Source organism: Pygoscelis adeliae, unplaced genomic scaffold (genome assembly GCF_000699105.1).
Source record: "Pygoscelis adeliae isolate BGI_AS28 unplaced genomic scaffold, ASM69910v1 Scaffold116, whole genome shotgun sequence".
NCBI classification, from domain to species: domain Eukaryota; kingdom Metazoa; phylum Chordata; class Aves; order Sphenisciformes; family Spheniscidae; genus Pygoscelis; species Pygoscelis adeliae.
The window spans coordinates 1,663,729-1,683,852 of record NW_008825080.1 but is presented as its reverse complement, the minus strand read 5'-3'; the positions used below and the strand labels follow the sequence as shown (position 1 = coordinate 1,683,852).

The 20,124-nt window shown below is 40.6% G+C and overlaps 1 protein-coding gene across 1 annotated transcript in view; it reads right to left on the bottom strand.

Moving 5' to 3' along the window:
- ANKRD55 (ankyrin repeat domain 55) overlaps window positions 1–20,124 on the bottom strand; it is a 52,507-nt gene that overhangs the window by 24,217 nt on the left and 8,166 nt on the right. Inside the window, exons 3-6 of the mRNA XM_009326929.1 lie at window positions 18,930–19,060; window positions 16,366–16,475; window positions 12,909–12,969; window positions 8,656–8,784 (exon numbers count right to left, since the gene is read on the bottom strand). Of these exons, the coding sequence (XP_009325204.1) occupies window positions 8,656–8,784; window positions 12,909–12,969; window positions 16,366–16,475; window positions 18,930–19,060 (431 nt within the window). The remainder of the gene's footprint in view (window positions 1–8,655; window positions 8,785–12,908; window positions 12,970–16,365; window positions 16,476–18,929; window positions 19,061–20,124) is intronic.

The following is a 20,124-nucleotide window of genomic DNA, read 5'->3' as shown; positions in this document are numbered from 1 at the left end:
CCCACTGGGACATCCTATCTTCGGACTGAATTCTGGGTCCATTATAGCAGGTTGTGCTTGTACAAATTGTGCTATTGACGTCATTCAGTGTGACTAAAATTGCATGTACTGCTCAAACCAGAAAGGGACAAAGAACTGGACTTTTTATGATCACTCTATTCACGACCTGCTTAACAAGCTCTCCGTACCATGTGATGAACTTTATCTTGTTGGCACTTTTCCAGTATTTCTATGTTTTACTACATGGTATTTAACTGATTAATTGACATTCAAACATACTATATCCAATAGCTTCTTATCTGAGGAAGCAATAATTGCTTTGAAGATGGCTATGAAATTTCTGTTCTAACAATTCAATCAAATTGCTAATTAAATTTTCTAAGTAATCAAAGGATATTTCCTAATATTTTGAACCTTCTGATGAAAGAGATCTCTGGCCAACTGCTCTGTGGCTTTCCAGCTCTCTCTTCTTAGGAAGGCCGTCTTATCTTTACATTCATCTCAGCTTTTTTAAGTTGCACACAAGATCCTTTTAAAATGCTTACACTGCCCTTATTCTTAGATTGATAGCCTTGAGCTGACGTCACCAAAAATGTAGTCTTCCTGTGGTAAATTTACCATGAACCACAGTACTATTGTTAGACCAGGATGTTCAGCGGTAAATTTACCATAGGAAAATGACATGTTTTTGTAACCTTACTGTATGTATCCCTACATTTTGTCTTCCCTTTTTGTATTCAAATGCTTTTCAGCAACATTCTCAGAGATTATTAGTTATTTTTGCTATGTGTTTCTGTATAATTCTGCAGGGCTCCACCCACAGTTTTCTTTACACTTTTGTCCCATCTCACACCTTTATCTGCTTCCACCCATTATTCATTCTGCTCAGTGAACTTTTCTTTCTTAGATCACTCACCTAAATTAAACTTACTTCATGAAGAAGAAATGTCCTAAAGCCTCAATCCAGGAGTCCTTGCAAGGCAAACTCTCATTGTGCTTTATGCAAGTTTTTTTCTGAGATTTGTGTCATCTCCAGACAGTGGCAAACAACAAATTCACTAACAGGGTCACTTTCACTTGATTACAACTCCATTTTCTTTAGGTTGACTAATAAAAAGCCCAACTTCTGATAGTTGTATCACTCAGTGCTTTCAAAATAAGAAAATAATTCTTCAGGAAGTATCCACCGAATCAAGTGCCATGAGGAGAATCCTGCAAGTTTGGGACACTTTTCTGGTTTTGACACTTTTTTCACCTATGTCTTTGTTACTCTACCTCATTGTTACTACAGCCATTGTTCTTATACTTCAGCCCTTTGTATGTCCAACTGATAATGTAGAACGGTAATTTTACTTGGGAAGTTTATTGTCACTTACGTAATATTCTACCATAACATTGCATTTTATTCTGTCAGGTCTTCAGTCATACATAGTACAATGTTTTCCTTCTTCACTGTACTGTATAGAGGGTTAATATTTTCCCCTTGTCAGAATACTCTAGTGAACTAGATATTTCAATGCCAAAGAGAAGAATCATGTAAAGGGAGTCTGCTAAGCTGGCTTGTGGCTACCAGTAATGTAGAGGTGGGAGGGGGAGAGGGACAAGCTATGGCCCACTTAACTGTTTTCAGGAAACCCTGACAAAGTATTTTTCTTCCAAGTGAATGCCTCTGGAGATTATGTGGTTAGGTTGTATTATTTTGTCTATATTTTCTGTCTCTTCGTATTAGTGTGCAGTTTAAAACCTTCCTATATCTATAGCCAGCTTTGCTGGATGGAAATTCCCCACTAGCAGCTCTTGATGTTGCTTATCATTAGCATTGCACTTTAGGGCTGTCTCTTCTTCTATATTCCCTCCTCTTTCAATTCCACACCTGTGAATCCAAAGCTTTGACTTTCTCTTTGATGTCCTTCTGCTCTGACCCTGAATGGCTTATTTTAACCATTATTTCACTCCTTTCTGTAGCAACAGGCAAATACTATTCCCATTGGACTACTCTGGGAGGTAACTTACTTTTATAAAGAGGCACCATAAATTACTATAGATTAAATAAAATTTGCATCAGTACTTCTGTTTCCTCCTGGAAACCATCTTTGTGCATCATTGGGTGCTGTTTGTGTTTTATGTTACAGAATGCTGGCTGGTCTCCCAACCCTTTTATCTTTCTTATCCTTCACAAACACACATAGCATACTTTAATATGAAACTGACTGTAACACCAACAGGGCCATTGAAAAAAAAAAAAGCAAAGATCTTTTTCTCCTTTGCTGAAATAAAGAAACAAGCCATTTTAAGTATTTGTTGAGCAAGCCATAGCAAAATTTGAACAAATAACTTGTCTGTGGACTTTTTTTCCTTTATAACTCCAGTTGAAGTTATTACATTGGTAAATACATCTTTCCTTTCAAAGTCACCTTTTTTTTTCCCTTTATGATTCTGAAATTCAGTATTTACTGAAAGCAAAAGCCATTCCACAGACTTTTTCCACATGGCTCTGTTGGTTGGGGCTTGAAAAGTCTTGATCTTTGACTCAAGGTTTTGCTGGCAGAAGCCCTGTGTTCAGTTACAGCTATACTGGCAAAACCAAACTGTTCTTCCAGTACAATTTTTTCCCTTATGAGATTCATTTCACTGAAGTGCAGTTTTCCTCATGTTCATATTCAGAGCACCATGGTAGTGTGTTATGTCATTATCTTTACTGTAACACGAGTTCAGAATTTCACCCTAGAATCACAGCAAGACAAAAATAATGTTGCATTAACAGTGAGGATATTTGTGGTTGGAATCAGGTATTAAGGCTGTATCAGAACAACACATCCCTGTCTTGTTGTAGATGCAGTGGCTGCAGTTTTAAACACGGAGAATGCCAAACTCAAGAGCAGAAACATAATGTGGCTCCTTCTAGTCTGTAGCAAACATAGTGCAGTGAGAAACGTCCATAAAGCTGGCAACTTGGCTTGCTGAAGAGTTTTGCACACATGGGAGCTTTCTCCCATTGTTAAGGACTTCCAGCATCCCCCCTCTGTACTCCACGCTAGGGAAAGCTGAGGAATGGAAACACATTCATTCTACCTCCACTGCTGCCATGCCCTGGCTGCCAGATGGCTGTGTTGGCAGTGGAGAACGAGCACAAAAATTCAGAGCACCCTGTGGTTTCTGTGCCCTTAGGGGACAGAGACAACTGGGCCCTGTGCTGAGGAAAGGAACAATCCATAATACCATCTTCAGCTTTCCTCCTGCCAGGGAAACTGCCAGAAGTTGCCTGGATGCAGCCCAGGCACTTCACAGGGTGTGTTTCTGATGGCAAACCAATGTAAATTAACAACAACTCTACTGACGCCGTTGTAGTTACATTGGTGAGACTCAGACAGCTCAGAGAGCAGCTCATTTGTCTTCTCCTAACCCTAGTCCTTCAGCCTCAAACACCCACTGATACAGTTTCTCTTGCAGACTCAGAGCGACCCAGCTTGGCTTGACTTTGTGGTACTCTTGGAAAGAGAATGTGGTGGTGTTGTACAGGATACTTTGTCCTGTGGTCCTCAGAGCACTGCTGCCTCTGGTACAACTAGGGGATGTGGTGTCTTCAAAATATTATCCTCTCAGCAGCCTTAGTGGGTGTTGGAAAAGCTACCAAATGACAAAGGCAGTCATGAAGACATATCTCTATGGCTATCATATGTCCCTGCCTCTCTTACCCTCTCTTTGCTCAAACAAAAAACTGCATGAAATACTGGCCAAGTCTCTCCGAGAATTTATTTTCACTTAGAGTCTTCTATAAAAAGTGTGTATGTGAGTCAATGACTATGGCTATGACTAAAATTACTTGGCAGCTTTCCCCCGCTAGTACATTGTTGTGAGGACTGATTTCTCTGGATGAGCTGTTTATGTGCTTTGAAAAAGAGGTCATCTTTTATTCCGCAGTAGAACAAGGATTTATTTCTTACTACTATCAGAGAAATGAAAACATTTGTCTTCCAGTGCCTTTTTATCAGGCATAGGAGATGAGGACATTTTATAGATATGCAAAAAGTGTTGTGCGTGTACATTACTCATGTTCTGGCACCCACTTGCAGAGTTACACATAGCCTGTGTGCTGGGAAGAGGACTGGCAGTTATCCTGTACTTACCTACAGGTTTTGCCTGAGACAAATTCCTACTAAGCTCAGTGGGAGTTCTGCAATTTATTTCCTTGGAAATTTGATGGGCATGAATAATTACACTGTCAACAGCATGTTCATACTTGAAGGACTTACTGTTTAACTGTCAATTATTTCAGGTAAAGGCAGTTTTTCTGATGATCTGGTTGTACCGATGAGTTTGTATATTGTACTGCTGTACCATGTACAAGTCACAAAAGGGACTTTGGCTTATGAACTGACATACATGAAAGTGGGGAAATAGGTTACAGCTATATAAAACACTAAGTAGCACTAGGGAACATCCCTGTGCATTGGAACTTGGTTGCCCTGTAAAATTTTTAAAATCCTCCCTGGCATAGTTTTGACTTGGGTCAATTAACACTTTCCCCACTAGTCCTGGACATAGTACAGGAGCTAGCATGGGCCACAGACCATTCCCAATAAGTGGTCTGCATATGACCATCCTGTTTTACAGAATAAGAGGATTTAGCAGTAGGGACACAGGCTGTCCTGTGGTAGTTGGCCTCCATGCCAAAGCCAAGACTCAAGCACATTTAATTTGCTATTGCAGACATTGTCACAAATGTTCAGGGCACTTTTTGGAAAAAGCTTCTGATGGTATTGGAGCAAGTTTATTCCTTACTCAAAACTATTTGCAAACTGTCTTCCTCCTTGTTTTGCAACTTGACAGCTCACTCTGTAGAGCCCTGCTGCTATGCAACATTCCAGCCTCCATGAGCAACAGCTGTACCTTTGCTGGAATGACAATATTTACACAAGAAAGGGATTTTTTAAGGGTATGCTTAAAAAAAGCAAATTGAATCTGTTTTTCATTTGTTTGCTAACAGCCAAAATTGTTGATAAAGCTTAGTGAAATAAAAGAAGAAATCACTACTCTCCCTTTCTAGCTATCCCTAGAAAACTGGATGAAACAGGGAGAAAACAAGTACAATTTTGCAGTGAAAGAAATCTGCCTGAAACCAACAAGACTGTGAACCGTGCCTAGCAAATGCACCTTTTCTGGCCTAATCCAACAACAAACATGTCTGCCATGGAGAAACATCCACTAAGTTTTAAGAAGTCTTTGGCAGTCTCTCTAAATTCTTCCACTGTAGGCAGCCCACAGAAAAAAAATGGGGTGCTGGACAGAGAGAAGGAGCGCAGTGATCCCTTGGGAGAGACCCTGGCCCTGGGCCACCGCTGCCTTCCCTGGCCCCAGGCCACTGCTGCCTTCCCTGGCTCCTTCCTCTGCCCTGGCTGGATGGCCAGCTGTGTCCTCCAGATGCCCTGCCGCAATGGAGAGATTCATTCCTAGAGATCCTGAAATTTAAGTGTGGTCTCACCTTCCAAGTAATTACAGAGAGGCTGCCATGCTTGCTCAGCCAAACACAATGAATAATTGCCTATGCTTTGCTTTTACAATGTGTTTAAGATATACAGGTATTTCGCTCGCTCTCAGGCAACGGGGGAATGAAATAATTGCATTGTTGCTATGGAGCAAATATACAGGCTCGTAATTTTTTAAAACTTTGCACTCCAACCTATAAAAAAATCATGAGTGCAGCTCCACATGGCAGCATATTATTTTTAATGGCTTCTATTTAGTTGCCTTCTTTTTGTCCCTAGAGGTTTGCATTTCTTCACTTTAGAAGAAATCTTTGTTTGATTGTTTGTTTATTCTTTAAATGAAAGCTGATATTTTTACATAATCATATGACTTTGGGAGCCAGAGTTTTAAGAAAGAGACAAAGAAACTTCCAGTAAAAATCATGACAACTGGCAAGGCAATGCAGGAAGACTCCAAATCTTCCCAGGCTATTTCCAAGGTACTACTAATATTATTATGATTCAGTAGTATGTAGTATGATAGTGTATACTGTATAGTATATACTATATTTTACTAGGATTTCAATGACAGCATTATCTAGAACTCTTAGAATGGCTTTACACTTTGTTCCAGTATCAGTAAACAGTTTTTTTTTTACAAAGGTGTGTTTCCTTTTCATTACAGCAATTACTGCTGGCTGCAGTGAAAGGAGAGAAATACCTCCTGAGACCCTTCTAATATAGCCCTATCTGCACCAGCTCTTAAAAATATTGTATGTGTAAAAAATTTGACATGAGATGTTCTCACTTCAAACCAGAATGATGTGTGTTTTTGACATCAGTGTAACACATTTGCACGGAAGACGTGAACTCGAGCAGCAGGAGGTTTGAGCTTTTCAATAGAGCAGACCTTCATGTGCGCAAGGGCTGTCTAGTTATGTGGCTGGGACTCCACAGCCACCATTTGTCTAATGGGAGACAAAGCACCAAACATGAGGTCTTTGAAACAGCCGGTGTGGAACAATTACTTCATATGAAACATGACTGAGAATTTGGTTTCAAATGGCGGGCAATGGTTTTTATGTGGTCCCACTCTGTGTTTCAGCCCAGTATGCACAAACTGCCTCTTTCCTGCAACTTCTGAAACAAGTTTCTGTGCAGTGCCTGGTCTTTCCCTTGCTGCATTTTTAAAAAATGAAATTAAACACAGGGCCCTATTCAGCTGAAAACAACCCCTGCAGCTGGTACTGCCCGAGCTCTGTGAGTCTCTTGAGCTCTGAAGATATTAATACAATTCCTAAAGGAAAAATATCCCCTTTCCAGCAGCCACGGAGAAGGCTAATAGACATAACGATAATCCCACCCAGCAGAGCTGTTGTTCTGCTCTCTGTCATAGCAAAGAAAGTCGTGCCTGTCCATAGTATCTGTTTCTTCTGGGTCTAATAGGGCAGCAGAGAGCACTGGCTGAAAGTATTTTTTCTTGGTCAAGCTTGAGTAAGAGAAATATTAACAGACCTATTCCATGCTCTGGTATTTCAACTACCCCTTCTGGACCTGGAATATGGAGAAGTATGTGGATGGAAGAAGCAATTTATAAGGCTTCATAGCAGGAGTGTCTCAAGAAGGAAAAGAAGGGGGTCATCCTGCACGTTTCCTCTGATTTCTGGGAGCAGCTTGAAGGGAGAAAGAAGAGGGATTTGTGATTTGCCTCCACCTGAGGCCAAGTGGATTTTGTGCAGTTTTAATTTCCCCTTTTCTCAAGAGTTATTCTGCACGTTTGTGAGAGAAGGGTGGAGGTGGGAGTTAATGGTCGAATTAAATAATAAAATTTACAAAATACAGAATCAGGGAAAGATTAAGGTGTGGGGGGAACTCTGAGGGTCCTGATATGAAGGCGATTCCCTTTTGTCTTTCTGTTTGAGAGACAGCTTGTTCCCAGAGCTATGATCCAGACCATTGCCTAGCCTGCAGGAGCTTGCATGAATTTCAGAGATTTCCCACTGGAAGCAGCCTGCACTGGAGTAAGCCTAGTAAAAATGCACAACAGGTTTTAGGGTAGATACCTTTAGACTCCTAAGGCAAAATAGCAAGGGATGTAGCCCAGTTTCAGACTGATTAGGATTAAAGAAAAACAAAACTCATGTTGAAATAATACCAGTTGCAAAGGCCAAAATGTACCTCTACTTCAGAAAAACAGAAGTTGAGCCTATTGTACGTGAACCATCTGTGGGAGGCTGTGGTTGAAGGAAACAGATTATTCGTTCTAGATGTCCTTACTCATTTACAAATATAGTATGTGGCAGTTCAGAGCTTTTAAATTTCTTTGTTGACAGATTTTTTAAGATGAGTGAACTTAGACCAAAAGGTGAGGATGCAAATATTTAGTCATTGTAGGAAAATATTACTGGATTTTTGTGCAAGTTCTATTTCTGCTTATCTGGTGTGCAGGTGTTTTGAACATTGATACCGGAACTTGCTATGGCAAGTAAGCAAGTAAAAACATATTTATATAATTTCACCTGGGGAGTTTTCTGCAGTAAAGTTTGGGTATAACTCAGTAAATTATGCTATATTTTAGACCACTTACTACCAATTGCCTAACACAATATTTAATGCCACATTAAACCTGTGTGGTTTTCTTCTCTAATGATGGTCTGAGTAATTTTTAGCAATTTGACAGTTTTTTTGCATAGGAGATAGGAACATACAGCTCACCAGGAAATGTGTTTGGCTCCTTGTCTTATTTAATCTCCAGAGAAGTAGGGCCTCAACCCTTCAGCTAATTATTCCACAATTATAGCTGTTTAAATATGTTTTAACTTGTGTTTGCATTTTTTTATTCCCAAAGGCTTTTGGCAAGACTATTTAAGATGCTGATTTCTGCAACCCTGATTTAGTGGAAAAATTTAAGCATGAGTTCGACATGAAGCATACACATAGTCCCAGTGAGATAAATGATAGCTTTGTTTAGGGCAACAGTGCTGAGCCTATATTAAGTACGCCTTGCTCTCCAAAGATGTTAGATCCTTGATCCGTGTCCTCTGGGAAAATGCTGGGGCTGTTAGTGGGCATTCCCAGCATCCATTTTCCTCATTTCACAGCCGAAATAATTGCTTTTGGAGTATTTAGGATACCACAATAGTCAGCTCAGCTCAAGCAACTACCTGGTGAAACCGTGGCCATGGCTCACCTGTACTGCCCAGTGCAGAGCTGTTTTGAAGTCTTTGTCCACCAGAGTCAGGTCTGCTCCCTTGTGCAGCAGAGTCTGGGTGTGCTGGGGCCTGTTGTGGAAAGCAGCCCAGTGGAGTGAAGTCATTCCCTGAAAGCCACAAACCCGGAGAGCAAATAATCGTCACTCACAGGAGCACCCTTCAAGTCTCTGTAGATAAGCTAGACAGTTCTGAAACCATTTGGGACTGACAGACTCTTCCCTCTCCCTCTTGATTTGGAATAATTAGTAACAGCTTCTGAATTAGTGGAGTCATAAGGGGGAACCAAAGCAATTAGCTTTTTGGAGTTGTTACAGAAAATGGATACAAATACGAATGCTGCTTTTGTACATGACTATAGCCTGTTATAAATAATGCGTGGTCAGGACCATGATGGCTGGGGAATGGTTCCTCACTGCTCAGTTTGGATCCTGTGAGAAAAGCCTGTTTTAGACTGGTGCTTTGGCATGACACAGTGTGATGTTTATTTTAGGTCTTATTTTTGATACATAATAAGTATTCTAGCTGGCACTAATCCGCAAGCTAAGGAACTGGACCAGTTATGTCAACAAAAAAGTCACAATCTGAACATCTCTTATTTACTGTTTAGGGAGAAAACAAAGCAAATGGTAAGATATTGACCTGCATTTTCATTCCATCTTAGCTGTGTTCAGTCAGTCTTGGTAGATCAGAGAATTCATGGCCTGTGTTTGCACCTTCATCAGCATTGTTATACACACCTATATGTTACTCTACATCCATAATATTAAAGATTTTCTGTATAAAGTTACTCATTCAATGTGTTTCTTAAAAATTGCTAGTGTTGTTCTGATGTGGTAACATTTTACTTTGGGCAGGTGTTGTTTACTATCTCTTATCAGGGAAAATGCATTTCAAGGGTCTTGCCTGGTTTCCAAAATGATAAAAAGCAAAAAAATGTAGAGTGGAAAAGAAATTAAAACTTGACATAGAACCCCATAAAGCCAATTGGCAACAACTCAGGTAAAGTACGAGCTATAAAACATTGATGCAGACAGCTTATCAGTGCATTAATAGTGGAAGTTGTTAGCAGTGATTTTCTAACTAAAATCTTGAATGCCCTAACATTAATTTCTCTCACTCATCAGGTATCTTATAAGGCTTTTCAAGTCCCCAGATGGCTTTTGTATGGGTGATGACAAAAAAAGAGCAGTTGAACAAGAGCAGTTTTGTTTTCAGTTAAGGTTTGCAAAGCTTAATCATGGGGGTTTTGGTTTTGTAAAACCAAAAATGAGTGTAAAATCCTGCCCTAACTGAAATTAATGGGAGCTCTGCCATTGACGTCAGTGGACCAAGGTTTTGACACAAGGGACTTAGTACTGTTGATGGACACTCAGCATCTGTGAGTGCTGTGAAGCGAGGCTTCAGTGAAGTGATTTCCAGCTGGGAAATGGGTCCTCACCCCTTGTCCTGGAAAGCAGGAAAAATCACTGAAAGAGGAGAAGCTACAGTGTACCAGGCCAGCTTTCTGTCATCCACTCTCAGTTTGTTGATATGGACGAAAAATCCTTGAAAAGTCAACTTTCTCTCTGTTTCTGTTGTGGTAACCAACAGAGTCAGCTGTAACATAAGAGTATGAGAACTGTGGGTAGGGATCAAAGATGTCTCTAGTACAGGAACACAGCTCAGAGAGGTCAGCAGCAGATGCTTAGGGAGAAAAGACAAGAAACAAGGCTTGATGATATACAGTCACCTAATATTTGGTAATCAGGCTGAAGACTTCCTGTGACATCCAGACCTCCACAAGGTAATGATGAATTTTCTGAAAAAGTAATCTTTTCATTTTCTTTAAAACTGCTGCCTGATAATCTCTGTAGATGTACCCATCAATTTAGACGGAAAAACCAGTTAATAATAATTCTCTTTTCATCTTCTCTATGCAATTTATGATGCCATGGACTTGTATTATATCGTCCCTCTGACATAGACGCCAAGTTGAAAGTCCTATTGTAGTTAGTTTGTTCTAGTTGTTAGCCTGCCCACGAAAGGAAGCTACTCCATAACTATTACCATCTTTGCAGTTCTTTTCTGTTCCTTTTCTTGTATATCCTTTTTCAGATTACTCTTGCAGCCGACATTCAAGATGCGGGTGTAGCAAGGATTCAGACAGAGAATAATGATGCTTCCTGTTTTGTTCTCTATTTCTTTTCTAATAATTCGTACATTCCATGTGTCCTTTCGGAGCACCCAACTGAGCAAAGAGCATTGAGCTGGTTGTAGCCACAGCTTGCATGTGTGGGCCTGCTGCAGCAGCCAATGGCTGTCTAGCCTGCACCCATCTGATTTGTGCATGGTGATACCACCCTTGAGTGGCATCTGTAGATAGACTGCTATTTGGGAGAAGAAGCATGAGAGTGATATCAGAACTGTCAAAGCTGAAGATCCAGCAGAATATAGTATTAAAGGTAAGACAGCCAAACAATTGCACATTTATAAAAAATAACGAGCAATAGGGGACATAAAAGGAGAAAAACCAAGAAATGGCTGTAGGAAATATAGTGTGACACTTGTTTTGCTCACATTCGAGGCTTTTTCAGGGAATGTTTCTTCTCATTGTCATCTCACAGGCTTCAGAAATAAACCCACAGAAAGCCACAGTTGTGGAAACTATGAAACCTCCAGATGTATTTCTTACTGTTTACGTGTTCATGCATTCATCGGTGTGTTTTTCTCAAGTGTAAGATGGGAAAGCTGAAGTGTTTTACTTATGCCAGGAGAACAGCTCTATTAGCTGCAATCATTTGTGAGGATCCACATTTTTCAGAAAACATGAATATTCAGGGCTTAGTACTGACACTTGAACACATATCTCCTCAGTGCCAAATGACAGTGAGCTGGACTAAAAGTTCCAAATTGCATAGAATCATAGAATCATTAAGGTTGGAAGAGACCTCCAAGATCATCGAGTCCAACCGTCAACCCAACACCACCATGCCCACTAAACCATGTCCCTAAGCACCTCATCTACACGTCTTTTAAATACTTCCAGGGATGGTGACTCAACCACTTCCCTGGGCAGCCTGGTCCAATGTTTAACCACTCTTTCAGTAAAGACATTTTTCCTCACATCCAATCTAAACCTCCCCTGGCGCAACTTGAGGCCATTTCCTCTTGTCCTTTCGCCAGTTACTTGGGAGAAGAGACCAACACCCACCTCGCTACAACCTCCTTGCAGGTAGTTGTAGAGAGCGATGAGGTCTCCCCTCAGCCTCCTTTTCTCCAGGCTAAACAACCCAAGCTCCCTCAGCCGCTCCTCATAAGACTTGTTCTCCAGACCCCTCACCAGCTTCGTTGCCCTTCTCTGGACACGCTCCAGCACCTCGATGTCCTTCTTGTAGTGAGGGGCCCAAAACTGAACACAGTATTCGAGGTGTGGCCTCACCAGTGCCGAGTACAAATGCATGTAGCAATGCATTACAGCAAAACATTATGGCTTGAAATTATGATCCATGGTTCCATGCAATTCATTAGCACTATAATTCTACACCAAGACAAAGCATACGTCTGGTTCAGGTTGTTGTGAGCAGGGTCTGCAAACCATCCAGTGGATAAGGAAGGTTCATGGGAAGAGGGAAAATTAACAACCCTGTGGCAGTTCTGGCACCATGGAGAAGAGACGCGTCCTTGAGCAATTATTAGAGTGAAGAGAAACATACGAAAAGACATCCAGAGTCTCTCTTGTGTCTTGGCTTGTCTATTTGGAGAAGAACAAATTTGGGAAGTTAACACTCTCCTGTGTACACTATATATATGTATGCAGGGCACAATTTTTTAAAGATCAGAGGATAGCATAAATTTTTGTAGCTCCATGGCTGTTCTGTGTAATACCAGCTTTCCAATATTTTTCCTGAGAACAGTACTCTAATGACGGGGTGATTGGTAAAGGTGAAGATTTAGTTCAATGTCTAACTTCAGAAGAATCAAACGAACTCATGTCTTGGGAAATGAGTTAAGAGACTGATTCAAGGTACCTCATAGTTGGCAGTATCTGGAGAATATTTATTAGCCTAAAGGTGCGTCATGTATTGTAGGAAAAATGAGATAATGCTTTGCAGTTCAGCAAAAGCGTTATAGAAATTTTTAACTAGCGCATAGACTCATCATAAAATTGATAGTACAGTGGACTCTTTCTGAACAGCATGACTGGTATGCCCCCAGAGCCTGGGACTGTGAGTTGTAGCACAAGCTCACTCACCTCATTGTCCTGATGATTAATTTCACTAAGATTTGACTGCTGCAGAAGCACGTTCAGAAGCCTGCGGAAGCAATGACATAATCAGTGTGCTGTACTCCTGACTAAACCTGAAAAATTGACATTTTTTGAGAAACAAAACATGCAATTTCAGGAAAAATCAGTATTAGTGATGGGGACAGGCCAGAATCTTAGGTCTGAGCTTTGTCATACTAGAAAAGCAAATAGGACTTTATGGCTTTCTGTAACAACAGAAGTTTAGTGCTGGGAATTAAAAGCACATCGACTAGGAATAATTCTTGTGCTGATTGCCAGGCTAGAATACGAGTGTGTAATATTATACACGTGTGCAGTTTTTGGTAGCTTAGCAATTCATTGTCATCCTATTTTATAAAGTTTTAAACAAACAGAAATGCTAATGACCAGTTTCTAAAAGAGATTTTTCACTCTCCTTAACTCTTGGAGTAATGTGATGTTGTGTACATGTTTGTGTGTGTGTATATAAGCATGCATACTATATATTTACATACACACAAACCAATAGTATTTTACAAGGCCTTACAGTGTGTCTGCTGGGATAGGGCCATTGTTATGGTATAAAATACAGCAATGCATTGGTTCACATTTTACAGAATACAGACTACAAACACTCCCCTCTGGTGGAGGGAACAGTTACAATAAAATAGTTACATGAAATATTATTCAAGTGCAATAATATTTTTAACACTGCATGGATTTTGCTTTTCTTTTCCTTTTGGTATCTATCCTATGAAGATGTTCTGAAATCACTATAGGTTTGGTGAAGATGGTTGTGTTTTATAGTAGGATGCTAACTGTTTGGATCATGTACATGGGTGGAACATGGAAATGAAAAGGACCATCCTGTGACAGGCTGTAACAAAGCCAAATAGCATAAATCCTAACATGGATGTACAGTTCTTATGATTCTACCAAAAGGAAAGATATATCCTTAGTGGATCCGTAGATAAGACCATAATGCAAATCTGTGGCTCATCTGAAGGTGTGAATTTGTTAGAAACCTTCAAAATATGGACATTTAAAAGACATGCTGTTTTGCAAGGAAATTAAAAGATGATGAAGTGTCAAGGAGGGAACTCTGGTAAAGGTACAGATAATGCACACATATATGTATACAACCAGGCATTTATTCCCATGCATAGGAGACTGAATGAAAATCTTTTGCTGCTTTTCATCAGGACAATCTTCAACAACTTCCAGTATGTTTTTTGGATTGAACTGTGCTCAGGTGTGTGGATCAGATCAAACTGAGAATGTTGCATGACAAATTTGTTCTTTCCCCCCACCCCCCAGTAATAAACAACTAGGTAATGTAAATTATTCAAAAGAAAGACATTTACAGTTGCTTCGGGATAATTTGGGAAATTTTGCAGGTGAAAAGCTTATCTGTTGGTAACCCCATCTTCAGGTGCCAGAAGTCCAAATTTAGTTTTTTCTAACTAGAATATCCCTAAAGGGTCAAGACTGGGCAGATCCCAGTGCTTTGCTAGGACTTCAAATCCATTTGTATATGGATACAAATACTTGTAGAAAAGGCGTGTTACACCTCCTTTTCCAAATCACACAACCAATGGCATAATGGAGTCATACTGTAGGAAATCTGAAAAGGATGACATTTTAGGGTTGCTGTGATTAGTTTGGTAAAAATTTGTAAAAGGGAAGAGACATTTTGTGGTCATTTGGCACAATGACTCAGAATCTCAGAAATTCAGCGTCTGAAAATAGGTCTGGGTAAAAATGGACTAGTGAGCAGAAAGATAACCATAATATGCTCGTAATACCCATTTATCACATAGTTTTATAATCTGATACATAATTCTGTAGTTTAACCCCAGATATAATCAATGAAACCAGTGTATGTGTAGGAAATCTCATTCTTTGAGTGTAAAACCTCTATCAGCAACAAATTTGGCTCACTTATATCTTTAGACCATTACGGCAACATAAGTGCTACCATTCAAATATGTAGATATTCAGCCATGCAGCTGAGATTTCTCTGATATCTACTCTTAAAGGCACAGATCAGGAAGTCCACGGATTCTCTTTCGACCTTTCCTCTTAGGCTCTGTGGAACACACTGAAGCACATAAATCAATTATCAAATCAATACGTAAATTGGCTGATCACTGTCTCTGACTTTCCATGTGGTCCAGCACATGGGGTTGTAGCAGTGAGCTGCCAGCTTTCAAACTTGGCTGAAAAAGCATTTCATAGCTGGCCACTGCATATACCCTTTTGGCAATGACATGGGATTCAAGAGAGTGACAATGACCGCGATGGAAAAGCCTCCCCCTCAGTGCTGCAGGCATGTCTTCTAGGCATGGAGCAAACCCAGTGAGAAGACAGAGGAAAAGGAATTGAGCAACTGGTAAACTCCTGTGCAGAGCAAAGGTCTGCCCGTATCCATGGAGAATGTGAAAAGCGTTCAGGGAACCCTGTGTGCTGCTGGTAAAGTAGATTACTGTTCCCTTTCAAGTAGCAGCATGTGCAGTGTTGTACAAACATTGTCTTCTTTCTGTGGAGGCTTTGTTTAATGATAGTGACCCGTACTTTTTCAGAAACCTCAAACTATTCTCTCCAAGTGATGCATGAAAAGCAATGATAACGTGGAAAATGAATAAAGCTGTTATAGAAAGCTGGAGAGCAAGATCAGCAGAAATGCACACAGATCTGGGCTAGTCTGATATGGCGACAGCAGCAAAACTGTAGACTCAGTGATTAAGTCACATGAACATTTGGCATGTACTGAATGTTTTACCTGCCTCTAATGTCTTCCTATCCTTCCAGATATGATTTACTTAGGAGAGTTTTTTGAGTGAGTTTATTCAGATGTACAAATCAAAATTTGTTAAACTTTTCTATTATCACAGGCTGGAATGAGACAAAGAGGATCTTTCTTAAGACTTCTTGTGAAGACACTCTGTAGTTGTTACTCCACCTTCAGTAAAAGTAGTTAAAAATAAGCCAGTCCACCAAACCTCAGCTCCCCCTTTACAGTAGGTGCTCTCAGAGAGGTTGTCGTCTGGAAAACTTTTCTCACATTTGCCGTGCTACTTGGAGGAGAAGTCCAGAGAAGGAGCTTCTTGTAATATTTCTTGTGGGGTGGTGGCAGAAAGGTATTTGGTCAGGGGAAACCTAGGGTTTCAATCTCTGTTATAATTTTTTTTTCCCTTCTGCTGTTGTAATCTTAAACCAGGCTCCTCACCTTACTTGGCCATGTATCTCTGTTACCCAAGTGTCGTACAATGCTTTTCCTCCTCTCTAACCACTTTACAATAACCACTAAACAAAGGAGCAAGGCACAAGTGTAACTGTCACAGCTAACCTTCCTGACTCAGGCTCCCCTTTGCGCTGGGTAGCTTGTGTTGGTGACTACCTGTTGAAATTCAACCAGCAAATGCTGTTGGAGCCTGCGACATACCTCACGTCAGGCTCTGCGGTGGCAGCATGTAGTGGCAACCTCCCGTTTTTGTCGGGTATGTTCTGCTTAGCACCATTTCTGAGCAGGCTGACACAGCCTTCCAGCCAGCCCTAAAAAAGAAATTAGAGCATGTCAAAGAGGAAAGTGAAATGCATCAGGCCAGACCTTTGCTTGGTGGTTCTGGCATCCATGTGTGACTATAGCTGTTTCTGCCAGCAGAGGAACTGGTCTTATGTTTCCCCAGTAGAGGTGTCTCAGCACTGAAAGCAGTTCCCCTTTGGAGTCCGAGTCTCAGACTAGCTCGGTCATTCATTTGTTTGATAAGGTGTTTTCTTTACACTTCATTTTGGTTTTTCTGCAGCTGTGGCAAGTACCGACTGAGTAAACAGTGATTAAAAACCTGCTAATTCCTGTATCACTAGCAAATGCTACACATATTCCTGCAAGTGGATTTAATTATGCTAGGTTAAACCAAGAACATGAGCACTTAATCTAATTTCCTTTGTGATATTTTAGCAGGGATGGCAAATCAATAGTAGAAAGCCTTAGAGTGTGGTCTTATAAACATTGTTGCAGAAGTTTGAATTAGTGACAATGTTAGACTGAAACCAGCAACAAAACAGTTGGGACGAATCAGTTCTTGGACTAAAACCTTCTATTGATCACCTCAACAAAAAAGCAAGTAAACAATCTGGTTGTGACTGTGTAAATCTTTCAGCATGTACTTAAGTTCCAGGGAAATCAAGCATGTGTTTAAGTGTTTTGTTCAAACCTCCACAGGCAATCGATAAAGACCATTCCCTCCTGTATGAGCTATGTCAGATCGGCATTACCAGCCAAAAAGGTAGGGAAAAGGTGTGGAATGATGGAATCAGAACATCCCTGTTGCAGCTCCTGGTGGAAGTACAAGACCACTGAATTCTGCATGCGATTGTGACTGTGGAGCTCTGCTGAATTCGGTTCTTTGGACAGACATCACAGCCAAATGCTCTTTAGATCTCTGATTATATCCATTACAGAAACAGAAATGGAAACTTCGAAGCCTGGGTGGTTTAAATCTTTTCCAGTCATTTCTTTTTTTCCAAAGAATAGTTTTTCCCCTCTGGGAAAAGAGGAAGGAAAAAAGGAGCATGACACTAATTATGGGATTTTTTGAAAATATCTGGCAGAGGAAATGTTTATTCTCAAGTAAGTGGGGCATGCTCCTTGCACTGAATGCGACTGCCTCTTTTGCTATTTTCTACACTTATTTTCTCTCAGAGCTGAGCACAACATTGTTTTTGTCCTGAATTTGCAGGAAGAAGCTAGATGCAAGGGATGTGATTTAATTAGGCTGCCATGGTATCTGTTTAAATGAACTGGCGGTCATCCAGCCATAACTCATACGATGCAGCATGGGTGAACATTCCTTCCTCCTTTCTGTCCAACTAATAATGGAAGCCCATGGTCAACCCCTCTGCCAAACTCACCTGGTCCCCATCCTCTCTCTGAATCCTGAATTCCCTCCAGTGAGGAGTGGAAGACTAAGGAGAATCATAGAATCATAGAATAGTTTGGGTTGGAAGGGACCTCTAGAGGTCATCTAGTCCAACCCCCCTGCCGTGGGCAGGGACATCTTCAACTAGATCAGGTTGCTCAGAGCCCCGTCCAACCTGACCTGGAATGTTTCCAGGGATGGGGCATCCACCACCTCTCCGGGCAACGTGTGCCAGTGTTTCATCACCCTCAGTGTAAAAAATTTCTTCCTTCTATCCAGTCTAAATCCACCCCCCTTTAGTTTAAAGCCATTCCCCCTTGTCCTGTCGCAACAGGCCCTGCTAAAAAGTTTGCCGCCATCTTTTTTATAAGCCCCCTTTAAGTGCTGATAGGCTGCAAGAAGGTCTCCCCAAAGCCGCCTCTTCTTTGTGTGCTTCAGACAAAGAGCACCTCATCTTCCTTCCCAAACTTCTCAATGGGATGTCTGCCCCTACTATCACTTGCATGTGGGTTGATTGGGGTGTTGGATTGCTTATGATCTGCGTATCTGCACTGGCACCTTAAACTTAAGTTCTTAACCTGGCCATCCAAGCTCCAGCACTATAGTGAAAAAAAGCAATGCCCGGGGTCATTGCTTTTCCTGACCGGTCATTTCCGGTCAGGAAAACATGCCTGCTGACCACCAGAATTTGAGATAGGAATGCCCTCTCTAGAGCATAAAAATCTGATGCTAACAGTGGGAGGGCAGAAATTAATCTGCTTATTAAGAGGGGACTTTCCAGTGCATGGAAGCAAGTGGCTTTCTTGAAACCACACAGAGGACCCTGGATCTAGCAAGGTCCCCATACCATGCACTGATTTTACAACCCAAAAGAGAAAGGACACTCTGACAGGAGTCCTGGTCCTTTTCTAATAATCATCGCTTCCAGCTTTACATTATAGTAAACTTTAAAATTTCACAGTTTTCTAGAACCAAATGTTTTGTACTTTTTTTCTTTCTGCAGTATAAAAAGAAATCTTATTTGGTCTGCACATTTCCTCCCTTCACTCGATCTATCTTTCCATCCTTCTCCCCCAAGTCTTGGTACCAGATAAGTTGCCAGAGATAAACTGGTACGTCCACAAGCATCTTGAGTATTAATATTGGCTCCCATCTTCAACAGAAGCTTCACTGTATCAACCTGGCGTCCTGACACAGCATGCATCAAAGGTGTACAACCTGGGGAAGAAAGTCAAACGATCATTTACAATTTTTATTTTGTAAAAGCCATAAGATAGAGATATTTTCTTATTTGCTAATGTTAGCATTGGCAAATTAACAAATCCTTTCTCTGACAACTGTCCAACAGTTGTACTCAGCTTTTTGCAGGCAGGAAGTAACTTCTATGCCAGTTACTGACCACTGATTTTAAAAAGAGCATGACTTCATTAGCAAAAGCCTTGCCTCATTAAGTCTACTTCTGGAGGGAAAAGTGTTTTTCTGTTGACAAGCTCCCAATATGAACTGTTGGCTTTGTACACCATTTTGGAGGCTGATATTCTTCAGAGTGACTAGTGGCCAGTGGGTGCTTAGCTAATTTTCTCAAATCCCAGCTTCATTCTGTCTGTATGTATTCAAAAGATTTATGAAATCAAGCCTTGTCCTGTGCAAAGGTGTATGTGTGAGAGTTGACCCTCAATGCACACAACAGCTTATTTTAAAGACTGGATTTGGTCTAGAGTATTTTCTTTTCTGTTGTCATGAGAACTTATTTTATATTCTGCTAACAATTTCTGTGCTGGAAAAAACTGGAAATCTACATTCAAACCTAATACTCAAATTTCATCATGAACTATTATGATATCTTTTAATTGCTTCCTCTTCCTTCCATTCTGTTAACTGCTGAATAACAGCAAGAGATTTTCCTGCAGAATCTGACAAAGCAATTTAAAATGACTAAGCTGGGAATAAACATGAATATTAGAAACTATAAGACTACTAGAAACTTCAAACACAACTGAAGAATAATTATTCTTACTGGATTCAGTGAGACTGCTGAGCAAATGCATGCTACTCAACCTGTGGTTATGCAGACTCTGCCATATGTGCAGGATATGAGCCATATGTTTTGTCTTGCAAGACTGGTCTTTAGTTATGTTTGTACGTACAACCTAGTAAACAAGTTTATTCTGGAGCTAAAATACTTCTGTTTGCTGATCAGTCTCTCTCCACCCACTGCCCTTCATACCTAGTCCCTCTCCCATTAAAGATCTGGACTAAGAGCATTTTAGCTTGATTAACCA